Source organism: Nicotiana attenuata, unplaced genomic scaffold (genome assembly GCF_001879085.1).
Source record: "Nicotiana attenuata strain UT unplaced genomic scaffold, NIATTr2, whole genome shotgun sequence".
NCBI lineage: Eukaryota > Viridiplantae > Streptophyta > Magnoliopsida > Solanales > Solanaceae > Nicotiana > Nicotiana attenuata.
The window spans coordinates 52,943-67,320 of NW_017670517.1; the positions used below are offsets into that span (position 1 = coordinate 52,943).

The window sequence follows — 14,378 nt, forward strand, 5'->3', positions numbered from 1 at the left end:
TGTTAACTAACCCCAGCCCCTTTTAACTTGGTCAAAATTGACCATGGTTAGTCAAAACAAATGCTGGATTATTCAGCTATATCCAAACAATTTCAATTATACTAAAAGAAAACCTAAAATTGAACTAATAGTCTAATTATCCTATTTTAAGTATCAAAATCAAAACTAATTATAGAATTAAACTTGAACAACAGGAATTAATTCTAATATCAAATTAAACTAAAATTAAAAATAAATGAAACTGCATGGAATTAATGTAAACAGAAAGAAGAAAATCAAAGCCAAAATCTAAGAACCAGAATCAACGAACATGAGATACACTCTAACTAAACTAATCAACAAGAAATGAAAATTAAAGACTTAAGGCCCAGAAAACAAAGTTTAAACTAACAATGAATTTAAAATAATAAAGGAAAAACAGGAAGACTCACCTACGCATGGTTAAACGAGGCTGGACCCCGATTCGAGCCTCGGAATAATGTGAAACGTTTGTTCTTCACCAAGAACAAACGAAAATATTATTTCGTGACTCGAATCCAACACTGGACTCAAGAAATTGGGAAGAATTGGAGCAATTCGAACTTCTAGGGTTCTGCCATTCTACGATTTGAAATTCGAGAAACTCAGGGATGATTCGAAGGCTATGGGCTGTGGATTCGTAAAGAGGGGGTAAGGAGGTCATATGGTGTTAATTTGGTGAGATTTGGAGGTGGCGCCGCCGGACATGGCGGAGGCGGCGACCGCTGTTTTGAATATTCGACAAGTTCAGGAGGGATTCGAAGAAAACAGAGGGTGTATATGGAATGGGGAGGTGAAGGGGAAGGTATGGTGTAATTTTGGGGGTCATTAGAGAGTCGCCGCCGGCGGAGGCGATTTCTGGCCGGCGGCGGACGGCGGACGGCGGAGGCATTACACCGGTAGGTTAGAGAGTTCTGAGAGATGGTGAGGCAGGGGGGTTCTGGGGGGGGGGTGACGTTTGGACACTTAAATACTTATGGATGGGGGCTTCAGGACCGTCCGATCAAGAAACCTCGACGGTCCTGATTGAATGAGCCCAAAACGACGTCGTTTTATGATCTGGGGGGCTAGACCGAGTGAGATTTTGGGTTTGGGTTGGGTTGAGACCAGGTTGGCTTCATTTGGGCTACTGATTTATTCAGAAACTGGCCCAAAACATGGGTCCTTATTAAGACCTTTTAATTTCTTTTCATTTTTTCATTTTCTTTTCTTTTTTCCATTTTTTTTTCATTTTCAAAAATTAAAAGTAAAATGCAAAAGGACTATATTTTTTTTTCTTCCATTTTTTGTAATGTTAATTAACTAAAATATAGAAATTGGGTCCTAAATGCAAGTATGCTATTTTTGTATTTTTTATGAATTATATCACTTAAAAATGCAAACAAACACAAAATCATGCAATTAATTCCCTAAAATTCAAATAATAAAAGAAAAATCCTAATTTTAAGAATTCTATAGGAATAATTCAAGCGAGGCAAAAATCACATGCTCACACGGACCACATGGGTCAATTGTATGCAGCCTTACCCGCTGTTTTCATCGCTAGAATCCGTGATCTCCTGATTCAATTAGTCATAATAAATTTCAATATAGATAACATTAATATTTTCCGAAAATATTACACCATAAAAGCACAAGGGCTAGCTAAACCCTAGAAGTATTACTAACAATAGGTTACTAAAATTTCGGGAAAATCTCAAACTACAAAAACACGGTGTGAAACTTCGTGCTAGGGCTCTGACCAAAATATACAAAACCTCGTAAAAACCTTTCTCCATAGCCAAAGAAATCAAACTTCAAGTTTTTTTTCAACCCTAATGGAGTTTAAAGTAGATGAAGCCTCCTATCAATACCTAAAACCGAGCAAATCCACAAGGCGTGCTCAATATCCATCAGGTTTAAGGCAAGATTCAAACTTGACAATTCCTATTCTGCCAGCAGAACTCGTTACTGAAATCCTCTCAAGGCTTCCTGTGAAACCCCTCTTGCGATTCACGCGTGTTTCAAAATCTTGGCTTGCTTTAATTTCTGGTGATAAATTTATAAAGGCCCATCTTAACTTATCAGCTAATAACAAGGACTACATCGACCGTAAGGTTATTATGAGTTCCTACCCTCAGAATATATACAATCTTAAAGAATGTACTCTTAGGTCTTTATTTTATGATTCTGTTACCAAGGCTTTTGACTTGGATTGTCCCATAAAATCATATGAAAGAAGTCTTTCTTTTGTAGGTTCTGTCAATGGGTTGATTTGTCTCCGCATTCAGAACAATGACTATTTTATATGGAATCCATCAATCAGAAAGTATAAGAAATTGCCTAATCCTAGACCTGCGAAGCTGGTTGCTTACCCACGTGTATATGGTTTTGGATACGATGAGCTCGATGATGATTATAAGGTAGTAGTTAGGTTTTATCAGTATCCAAAGAATACTGGTTTCGAGGTCATATATAGTCTAAAGAGTAATTCTTGGAGAAGTGGGGATAATGGTGGCTGTGTGCGAGCAAATGGTCGAGGGATGTTTGTGAATGGGAAACTTCATTGGACTACAGATGCTGATTTTTACAATCGTAACAGCAAGAACATCATTTCTTTTGATTTGGCTGATGAGAAATGGGAAATGGTGGAGGGGCCTTGCTATGGAGAAGGAACCGATTTTTTGGAGGTGGGAGTGTTGAATAGTGATCTATCTGTCATTGAATATAGGAGACCTAATATAGATCTTTGGGTTATGACGGAGTATGGGGTTAAAGAATCTTGGATGAAAATATTGTCCATCGAGTATCATAATAATGATTTTTTGAATCCGCCTTTTCTCATGTCAAATAAAGGTGAAATTTTGGTTATGCTTGGATCAACTTTCAAGATATACAAGGATGGCTTATTCAAAAATCCTAAGTTTATTAATTTCAATGGATATTGCAAGGCGGAAATATACCTTGAAAGCCTAGTTTGTCCTTTTTCAACGAGAGGGAACTGAGGATACAACAAAAAAAAAAGGCAGAAAAAGCTTAGATCAAAACAATCGAGTAGCAAATAACTTGTAAGAGTACTTTTTCCTCAAGTTATTTTAAATTATGTTTGTTATTTTAAATATAGAAAAGACGCATAAGTAATAGGATAACTTAGTAGGAGATCTTTGTTAGTCAATTTTCCTTTATGCAGTATTTCAAGGAACACTAATTTTGTGTTCAACTTCAAACTAAATGGCTCTAAACAAATTTTTTTGTATTCTTAAATAGTGTTTCAAGGGAATGTTATATATGCCTCTAGACAAAGAAAAATAAGGAGGACCAGTAAATGGGAGTGCACATATAGACACTTCAACTTGATACAGGTGTATACTCGGATCTGACATGGCGTTATGTGTGTTGTCTTCACATTTGAGCGCATGAGATGTTACTCCAAAGCCTTTTCCAATTGAAAAAGTTGGTAATAATTTTTACCCTTATAATATAATCTACTTAGCGGGTTTTATCATGAGTCATGAGGGTGGGGTGGGGTAACAAAAACAAGAATATAAGAGAAAGAGATTTTGGGATGAAATTCGTTTAAGAGGACCTATCTAAGTAACTTTGTACTAGGATTTGACTTTTTATAAAAATAATTCTTATGCATTTAGGCTTAAGTATTAGTAGCTTAAGTATTTAACAAGGCTCATCGGTGGAGTATCACAAGTGAGACTAAAATCGTAAAAATTGTGTGGGGTAGCCACTATTTAAAGTGGTATTTACTTTTTATCCACCATTTTTAATGCTGAGCAAAACTAGCCACTAGTCTATTAAAATTAATATGAAAAGACAGAGTTACCCTTTCCTTCCCAAACAGAATTACAGTGGATTGGACCAGAATATTTACGCAAAATTCTCTCACCATCCAAACACGATCCCCCACTTCAAACAAAGACATTCACAACTTTTTGAGTGTGTGTGTGTGCAGAAGGAGGACAGCTGCTATGGCAATGGAAATAGCTATTCGGAGGCTTTCATCTACAGTTGACAAACCCATTAAGCGTCTCTACAATGGTGGCTCTCTATATTACATGGTTTGTCTTTGTTTAGTAGTAGTATCAGTTTTTTCCTAAAGTTAATTTTTCTTAACCGTAAGCTCGTGATGAATTTGAATTAGTGTGTTATTTGAACTTATACTCGTCCCTTTTAGCTTCTGACTTGAAAGCCTTAACTTACAGTTACACGTTCAAAAGTTAAGGACAAGCAGTCCTTAACTTACAGTTACAAGTTCAAAAGTTAAGGACAATAGGTCCTTAACTTTGATTTCCAAGTTCAAAAGTTAAGGACAGACAGTCCTTAACTTACAGTTACACGTTCAAAAGTTAAGGACAAGCAGTACTTAACTTACAGTTACAAGTAGAAAAGTTAAGGACAATAGGTCCTTAACTTTGACTTACAAGTTCAAAAGTTAAGGACGCTTGGTCTTGAAGTTTGAGTTCCAAGTTCAAAAGTTAAGGACATGTAGTCCTGAAGTCCTGAACTTAGAGTTTCAAGTTCAAAAGTTAAGGACATGTAGTCCTGAAGTCCTGAAGTTAAGGACATGAGCAGAAGGGTATTTTTGTCCGGGCAGTTAAAGTTTATTAAACCAGTGGCTAAAGACTAAAGACATTTAAAATACTGGCTTTAAAATAAAGGCATGAGCTGTTAGTGGCTATTTGTGCACATTGCCCAATCGTAAAAATTGTGTGGGGTAGCCACTATTTAAAGTGGTATTTACTTTTTATCCACTATTTTTAATGCTGAGCAAAACTAGCCACTAGTCTATTAAAATTAATATGAAAAGACAGAGTTACCCTTTCCTTCCCAAACAGAATTACAGTGGATTGGACCAGAATATTTATGCAAAATTCTCTTACCATCCAAACACGATCCCCCACTTCAAACAAAGACATTCACAACTTTTTGAGTGTGTGTGTGTGTGCAGAAGGAGGACAGCTGCTATGGCAATGGCAATAGCTATTCGGAGGCTTTCATCTACAGTTGACAAACCCATTAAGCGTCTCTACAATGGTGGCTCTCTATATTACATGGTTTGTCTTTGTTTAGTAGTAGTATCAGTTTTTTCCTAAAGTTAATTTTTCTTAACCGTAAGCTCGTGATGAATTTGAATTAGTGTGTTATTTGAACTTATACTCGTCCCTTTTAGCTTATGACTTGAAAGCCTTAACTTACAGTTACACGTTCAAAAGTTAAGGACAAGCAGTCCTTAACTTACAGTTACAAGTTCAAAAGTTAAGGACAATAGGTCCTTAACTTTGATTTCCAAGTTCAAAAGTTAAGGACAGACAGTCCTTAACTTACAGTTACACGTTCAAAAGTTAAGGACAAGCAGTACTTAACTTACAGTTACAAGTAGAAAAGTTAAGGACAATAGGTCCTTAACTTTGACTTACAAGTTCAAAAGTTAAGAACGCTTGGTCTTGAAGTTCGAGTTCCAAGTTCAAAAGTTAAGGACATGTAGTCCTGAAGTCCTGAACTTAGAGTTTCAAGTTCAAAAGTTAAGGACATGTAGTCCTGAAGTCCTGAAGTTAAGGATATGAGCAGAAGGGTATTTTTGTCCGGGCAGTTAAAGTTTATTAAACCAGTGGCTAAAGACTAAAGACATTTAAAACACTGGCTTTAAAATAAAGGCATGAGCTGTTAGTGGCTATTTGTGCACATCGCCCACTAAAATCCCCTTTTTAATGTTCAAGTGCAACTCTAAATGAGAAGGTAAGAATGTAAAATTAACTGAAAAATGGAATTCTAAAACTCCATTTCAAGTCTGCCTCTATTTGTAATGCTATATAGTTTTTGCCCTATTCGCAGTACCAAATAAAAAAATCTGTAGCTGTATGTTTGTGTGTTAATTCAGGTGGGAGTGTTGCCAAGTGATCTTTCAAACTTTCGTGATTGTAGGGAAACTCATTTACATGTTTGGATTATGAAGGAGTATAGGATTAAAGAATCTTGAACAAAGATGTTTACCATTAAGTATCTTGATAATCCTTAAGAGTACGATTTTTCGTTATTACGAACCTTATTCATGTCAAATAAAGATGAAATTTTGATTTACAATTCGAATGATGACTTGTTGAAACGTTATTGATATTGATGACCGGTTTGAGATGGAAATCTACGTTGAAAGCCTAATTTGTCCTTTTTCTAGAGAAGTGACTAAGGTTTCAACAAAAACAAAGGTTGGAAAAGCTCAGATGAAGCATGTGTTGATACACACAAAAAAGTGAACATAATCATAAATTCGTAGTGGAACGGGACATGGAATACAATATGCAAGGTAGTGGAAGACTACAAAACAAGATTGAAGAGTGTTATGGTTCTATGGGAACCTCCAGATAGCAATCAGTGGAAAATTAACACAGACGACAGCTTCATCGCAAACTTAGGCAAAGCAAGCTGGGGGTGTTGTTAGGAAAAGAAATGGTCACTTGGTGAAGGCCTTCTCCGCACTAGTGCATTTCTTAACTAACAACTACTCTGAAGTGCAAGCGGCTCTATTTGGTATTCTTTGGTGTTGCGACCATAACTGTCAAGATCTAAGCTTGGAACTGGATTCTCTTCTAGTTGTCAACATGATTTTAGGGACATACAATACCCCATGGAGACTTAAAGAAGACGTTACTCTAATACAACAAAAAGTACAACAACATGGTATCAAGATCATGCATTGCTACAGAAAAGGGAATGAAGTGGCCGACGCTTTGTCCAAACACGCTACTACACTCAGTAAGCAGGTTATTTTCCTTAACGAAAATGACCTACCTACAGAGGCCAAAAGAGCCATTACTATGAATAGATTGCAGGTCCCAAATTTCAGAATTAGGCCAAGAAAACACTCAGGATGGACCTTTGAGCCACCTTAAATGATAAAGGAAGGGCTACTGCTGAGCTGAACTCACATCCCATCATAGTAGCTCTCTTATACTTGTAAAGGCCTAGCCATTTACATTTCTGTTGGCAGTGCTCCAATGGGAGGTTTTGGGTCCCCCTCCTTTGTACTATTTTGCTAATGAATAAACAGGGTAGCGGTCAATGCCAAACCCCCCAACACCACAGGAGATGAAAACCTGGGTGGATGGTTTAAATAAATAAATAAAAAGAATCATAAATTCGTATTCTATGACCCTATATACCAAAAAAAAAAATGAATCCAACAGTTATAGAGAAGTAATGAGTATTAGTCACTAGGTCATTTTCTATGGACCCACGAAAAACCAGGCCAATCAGAGTCCGTTAAAGAAATTCTACAAATTAGAATGTACTAATATACATAAAAAAGTGGATATAATTATAAATTCTTGTTGCATGACCACAAAATGCCATGAGTAAGGAGAAAGCATTTTTGAAAGCTTCTATAGCCTATATATATATATATATATATATATATATATATATATTCAATGTAAAGTTTATTTTTGCTAATAATGAAGTTAAAAAAACAATGAAGCAGTACTCAATAGTGACGATTTGTATAAATCTTCAGACAAAGTGATAACTTAAGAAGGAGATAGTCGATGTGTAAGGAAATCTACAAGAGTAACAGAGTAAGATAAAATTGAAATTTAATTTAATTTAATATAATTTCTCTGCACTTTTCGTGTTGTTTTTATTATATTTGCTTAGACTGTATTTTCTTGTATAATGTATACGGTCAGAATCAGGGAAGACTGATTTTGAGGTTTCTATGGCATCTCGAGCCTGGCCTCGACAGGCTCGAAGCACAGTCCGGGGCTCGTCCCCGAAGCACTCGCCTCGAGAGGGTATATCGAAGACTTGTCATAGGATACCTCGAGGCAGCATGAAATTCGACGACCATCATGGAAAGGCGGGAAATTTCCAAGGGCAGGTGACCAGAACTGACAGGGCCTGCAAGAATAGGACAAATCAGTACTGAGCCATTATATAGTTGTACCAATAGACTTTTTCCGTCATTATTAGACATGTACTGTGTTGGGACCCCCCCTCCTATATAAAGGGGACCCTTGTAATCTTGTAAGGGGATCGGATTATTATTGAACACATTGAATACAATACAACATTCTCTGCTCTTTGCTACCATAACTGTTTTTCACATTTATTGCTCATTCATTCATTGTTCATTCACTGTTCATTTGTTGTTCTTCATTTATTGCTTATTATTAACCACAAAAGTCCATCTTTGAGGCCCTCATTATCATTGATTCTTCATCAATTGTTCATTGCTATTAGCCCCGTCTAGCCTCGAGGCCCTGCTCCAGCTAGCTCGAGGCCCAGCCTTGTGACCCTATCGGTTTGCATTCCTTATTTTCTTTACTTACACTTAGCATCCATTGCCTAGCGACTAGTATTAAAATAAATTATATATTTTTATAACCATGATCACGCCCAACTCTAGTCCTAAAAAGGATAAGTGGTCGCTGCAAATATAATCCGGTCTAAAAGTCCGGAGTCGAATCCCACAGAGAACTAAGGCTTAGCTATATCTGTTTAATATCACTAAAAAGACGAGTTTGAACAATTTTATAAATTATAAAGATTGAGATTTATATTTCTAACTAATTAACTAGCAAATACTAGAAAACGGTAAAATTATCAACTAACGAGACAAAGGGTTGGAGACTAAATTAAGGAGGTCTAGAGTTATGATTTCCCCAATTGTCGGAATCCTTCTAGCTATGTTCCCTACAATTTTGCCAATGATATTCTCTACTGATCGTGAGCACTTTAGGTGTCGTAATTCTCTCTCGAGCAACTACGACAATTTACTACACATATTCTCTCGAACTACGCTAGTTGGCTTTATCTAACCGCTCATTATGACCACGTCAAGGCTTTGTTATTTCTAAACCTACCTTTAAACCCGCTGTATTGATTTCTCACATACGTTAGGAGTGACGTTGTTCAACAACCACCTAACTATGTATCCTTTCTCAAGCAACACAAAATAAATAGGCACAATCAATCGATGGCCATTCAATCAACAACAATAAACACGTAGTTGAACAAGTAGAGAAATCTAACCGCTCAATTATAAAAAAACATAACAAGAATTTATCCTACAAAAGGTTCTATCAAAACCCTAGATAACAAATTAGTTATTCATAATAGTATGTAATACTACAATACTAAAAGTCATAACCAACAACGAAAAATAGGAAGAGGAAGGAAAAACTCGTTGAAGAATTCCCCGCCTTACTCCTATTGTGTCTCTGCCTCCATAAGTCGAATCTGTGTCAAAAATTGGTCTCCTTAGCCTCCTTAGGTCTAAATTATGTCAAAAGTGTGTCCAATCTCTTAAAATACTGTTTTTCCGTGTATATATACCAAGTAGGGTTGGGCCCAAACAATTATACCTTCTCGTGCGCGAAAAAGGACAATTTTTCACGTCTGGACAGCCGCAGCCGCGGTCAACCGCGGTACGGACGCGGTATTTGGCAAGTGTACTGCCTCAGCCTGCCTTAGGTCCGAGGTCGCGGTTTCGACCGCGTTTTTTGCCCTGTTCCTTTTGGAATTTGGAAAAACGTAAAACATGAAAATTGTAGCCCTTTGAGTTAGCTTTCCAACCATAAATTGTGGAGCCCAAATGGAGTTATGAGTGAAAAGTTATGTATATTTTACTAGACAGTCCACAATATGCCTACTCGATTCTTTGTTTTGTTGCTCTATCATCCGTTGATCCCCGAATACGATCCCGGCTTAATTCCTTGGGCTTTTATTCAGACATCAAAGCTCCAAATCACTTGAATCCATTCCATAACATCTACATAGCTCGTAATCACTCCTACAAGGCATAAAACACACACTTAGTGCAAAACACTAGCGATTAAAGCGCAAACTCAACTAAAGTGCAGTAAATTAGAGTGTTATAATTGACTAAAATACTGTGATGACCCGGCCCGTCGTCACGTGAGTTACCGCCCCGTTTTTCCCATTTTTTGCTTCCTCATATTTTATTATAAGAGTCTTGAGTGAACGAGTCGATTTGGATTGGTTTTGAATGGAAATGAGACACATAGTCTCTTTAAGGAAGGTTTGTATTGGAAAAGTCAACCGGATGTTGACTTGTGAGTTAGAGGGCTCGGATGTGATTTTCGGTGATTTGGTTAGCTTCGGAGGATGATTTGTGACTTAGGAGTGTGATCGGAATTGGTTTTGGAGGTCCGGTGTAGAATTAGGCTTGAATTGGCGAAGTTAGTATTTTGGCAAATTTCGGTTGATGGGTGAGATTTTGATCTAAGGGTCGGAATGGAATTCCGAGAGTTGATGTAGCTTCGTTAGGCGATTTTGGGTGTGTGTGCAAAATTTCAGATCATTCGGAGGTGTTTTGGTTGGGTTTTTGATCGAATGCGAGTTTCGGAAGATTTGGATGAACTTAGGCTTGAATTTGATGTAATTTGATGGTTTAGGTGTTATTTGTAGTGTTTTGATGATTCGAGCAAGTTTGAATAAGGTGTTGGATCATGTTTGTGCTTTTTGTTGAGGTCCCGGGGGCCTCGGGGTGATTTCGAATGGTCAATCGGACCAATTTCGGCCTTTGAAGGTTGCAGGTTTTTCCAGCTATTTGTTGCAGAGATTTTGTTCAACGCGATCGCGGGGGTGATGTCGTGATCGCGTATAAGCAACTGGAGAGATAAGAGATTTGTTCAATGCGATCGCGTTCAAGTTTTTGCGATCGCAGAGGGTCATCAGTTAATGCATCGCGATCACAGTAGTGTCTGTGCGATCGCATAGAAGGAATTCGAGGGCAGGTCGCTTTGTTCTTTGCGATCACGTCCGGGGGCCCGCGTTCGCATAGCTTAAGAGTAATGTGCATCGCGATCGCAGGGATTTTCATGCGATCGCATAGGGTAAAAATTCACCTGGGCAGAATGGTTTTAATAACATTTCATCCGCGAACCAAGTCCTATTTCCACCATTTTTGAGTAACCTTGAGAGCTTTTGACGAGGATTAAAGAGGGTTTTGACTGGGAATCGATTGGAGGTGAGTCTTATGGCCTAGAAACATCATTTAATTGTGGATTCAACACTTAAATTCATGGAAATTTGATTAAAAAGGGAAGAATTAGGGCTTGACTTTTGAAATGAAAATTTGGGGTTTGATGGGTCAATTGGGCTCGGATTTGGGAGTTTTTGGTATGTATAGACTCGTGGCGAGACGAGGAATCCGGTGATGTGAATTTTCTGATTTTTCGAGAAGTGGGCCTGGGGCTCGGATTTTGCCAACTTCGTGAATTTCGATATTTTTTCGAGTCTTTTCGATTGGGTTGTGTTCCCTTAGCCTATTGTAATGTATTCCTTGTGGTTTTGATCAGATTCTACGCACGAGGAGGTTGATTCGTGAGGCAAGGGCATAGCGAGCTAGGATTTTGGCCGGCTTGAGGTGAGTAATGATAGTAAATGATATCTTGAGGGTTTGAAACCCTGGATTTGCACAACGTAGTGCTATATTAAGGTGAAACACGCGCTTAATGGTGAGCGCGGGGTTGTTACTACTGGGGATTGCGACTTGGTCCGTCCCGGTTGATATTTTACCGCGTATTTGACTGAGCTGTTTTGTTTATCAGTATGATTTGGGCTTATTGCCATGTTTTGGGCTTAACGCCGATTATTTGACTCCTTCGGGGATTGTTTTCACTAGTTCCTCACTACTTGATACGTTATTTGAACTCAGTCCTAATGATTATACTGTTTTGCAAACTCAGCCACTTTAATTGAATTCTGAGATTTTAAGGATATTTTACTGTTGTTTGGGCTGAGACTATTATGTTATTGATGCCCGAGGGGTTATGATGTTCTGGACTGAGTGAGGCTTTCAGGCCTTGAGCGTGATGTGAGGAGGCTTTTCAGGCCTCGAGTGTTGTGAGGAGGCTTTCAGGCCTCGAGTGTATTGTGAGGAGGCTTTCAGGCCTCGAGTGATAGTGAGGAGGCTTTCAGGCCTCGAGTGTGATGTGAGAAGGCTTTCAGGCCTTGTGATTTTATAGCGCTTGGGCCGTAAGGGGCCCCTCCGGAGTCTGCACACCCACAGTGAGCGCGGGTACCCATGTGATATGAGAGTGAGCCCGAGGGGCTGATATTATGTTGAGTGATTGATACTGAGCCCGAGGGGCTGATACTGTTCTGAGCGATTGATACTGGGCCCCGAGGGGCAGATTCCTACTCACTATTTACTTGTTGTTTTACCTAATTTACCTGATTTTTAAAGGAGATTTCATTCGACTCTTTATTGTTCCACTGTTTTACTGTTTTTACTGCCTGATATAGAATTGCTTTGTGCAGTTATGTGTTTTCATGCCTTCAGTTATTATTTATTATTATTACTCACTGGGTCGGAAGTACTCACATTACTCCCTGCACCATGTGTGCAGATTCAGACATAGCAGAGTCCGCACCTGAGCGCTGATTTCCTTCCAGACCAGGCAGCGATTTGGAGATACGAGATAGCTGTTGACGTCCGCAGCCCCTTGTCTCCCCTATCTTATATCACTTATGTTTTCTTCTGACTATTGTACCGGATATTACTCTTTGTAGACTTATAGCAAACTCTGTAGTAGCTCATGGCTTGTGACACCCCGGTTTGGGCTGTGTCGAGATGGTTTTCCTTTGTTCTATCGCTGATTCCGCATTAGTGACTATATTAAGCATGTGTTAGAACTGTTAATATTAATTAATTGCTTTGAAAGAGGTGTTGCGTTGTTCTGGCTGGCCTTGTCTCCACGAGAGGCGCCATCACGATCGGGTTTGGGAATTGGGTCGTGACAAATACGTAATTATAGTCTATCATCAACACCCCACACTTAAACCATTGATCGTCCTCAAGCAATCAAACTACACTTTATATAGACACGACCTTTTTATATAATTCTCCTAACTCATCACACCAAGAGTATTTAAAATAGACTAAGCACAAAAGTATAACATGTTCACCTCAAGATTTGACTCACAATTACCACGCATTATTCACAATTCACCCACTTACTCTAAATAGAGGTCACTGATATTACCTTTCCTTCATGAATCAAATGCCCTCACACAACAAAAGAGAGTAGTTCCACACAATAAAATTTAAGAACACTTAGGAACTCAAGATAGAAAGAATTCACTCGCTCTCAAAAATAACATTCATATGCTACAAAAGATGCACCATAGGCTTACCCGTAGTGTACTACTCCACTAATCGAGATTATTCAATCTAGGATTAATTAGGACTTTATTTGGTTGTAATGTAGGCTACGGGACGGGTAGGATACATTTAGATAGAAGATTGACTACACCTCACTAAGCACTTTAGTACATATACTTTGACATTCAAACCCCATACTTATGTCAAACCAAAACTCCACCTTCACATCAATGTATATTACCCCATTCTTCTTTAAGCACACTTACATCAAGAGCCACCACTTATCAAGGAATTTTTTTTTTCACAACAATCCAACTATTTTTTTTTCAATTCAAGTGGCTCTTACTTTTTTCAAACAGTGCACCTTTCTCCTTATTTCATTAGTTCCACTCAAAAGCCAAACCAACCACCCCACACTTTAACTTTTACACAGTTCATAATAATTCAAGTGCTCATGAGAGGTTAAAAGGTTCAAATAGATGATTAATTCAAACAAATGGGAAAGGCTTGTAATGTGGTTGCCAAACAAACAAGATTACAGGCTCAGAGGGGTTAACTACGATACATAACAATTAGGTGGGTAAAATATACATACCTGGCTCAACAAAGAAACGCCTATATCACTTCCAAGACTGAACAAAACTACTATTTCGCTTTGCAAACACACAGGGCAAGTTCTAGGCATCAAATGCAATGCACAGAATATAACAAATCCTTACACACACATGGCACATAACTCACTCAGGATTGGTTTCATCAAGACACTCTAGTCAAAGCAGTTAAGTAAAGTTAAGATCATACAATTTAAGGTACTAATACAAGAGTCAAAAACTGAGCCTAAACGTCACAACCAGGGTAATTACTATTCTCAAGGCATAACAAAGTTAAGAGATATCGTTGCAATTCAATTCAAAACACAACACAATGGCTCCTATTCCTAAAAGAAATACTAACTACACCCGGTTCAAACAAAACCCTTGGAAAAGAACCGCGGCACAAAGAAAAACCAAAGGGTAATTACTACACTACCTAACAAAAGAAAATCTTTTTGTCCTTTTTTTTCTTTAGACTTAAATCCCTCAAGAAAATTTTCTAGGATATGCATCGTCGGGAAAAGTCCAATCTTTTTTTTAAAAGCATTATTCAATTAAACTAACACAGCTAAAGTAGCATAGAAAGTCACCTAGACAATCTCCTCACCCCACACTTAAAATTGTGCATTGTCCCCAATGCACATCATAACTAT

The 14,378-nt window shown here is 38.1% G+C and overlaps 1 protein-coding gene across 1 annotated transcript; it reads left to right on the forward strand.

Annotated features, from left to right (window-relative positions):
- Positions 1 to 1,835: 1,835 nt before the first annotated feature.
- On the forward strand, positions 1,836 to 10,646 carry LOC109240459 (F-box/kelch-repeat protein At3g23880-like). The gene is made up of 5 exons (XM_019407109.1): positions 1,836 to 2,803; positions 3,962 to 4,067; positions 7,689 to 7,793; positions 9,267 to 9,344; positions 10,560 to 10,646. The coding sequence occupies exons 1-5, from the start codon at positions 1,836 to 1,838 to the stop codon at positions 10,644 to 10,646; spliced, it is 1,344 nt and encodes a 447-aa protein (XP_019262654.1).
- Positions 10,647 to 14,378: the final 3,732 nt, after the last annotated feature.

Excerpts from the sequence above, each read along its gene's own strand:
- LOC109240459 (XM_019407109.1), top strand. The coding sequence starts at position 1,836 with ATGGAGTTTAAAGTAGATGAAGCCTCCTATCAATACCTAAAACCGAGC. Across the intron at positions 4,068-7,688 it reads GTGGCTCTCTATATTACATG|AATCAGGGAAGACTGATTTT; the intron begins GTTTGTCTTTGT and ends GTATACGGTCAG. Across the intron at positions 9,345-10,559 it reads GTGTATATATACCAAGTAGG|GTTTTTCCAGCTATTTGTTG; the intron begins GTTGGGCCCAAA and ends TGAAGGTTGCAG.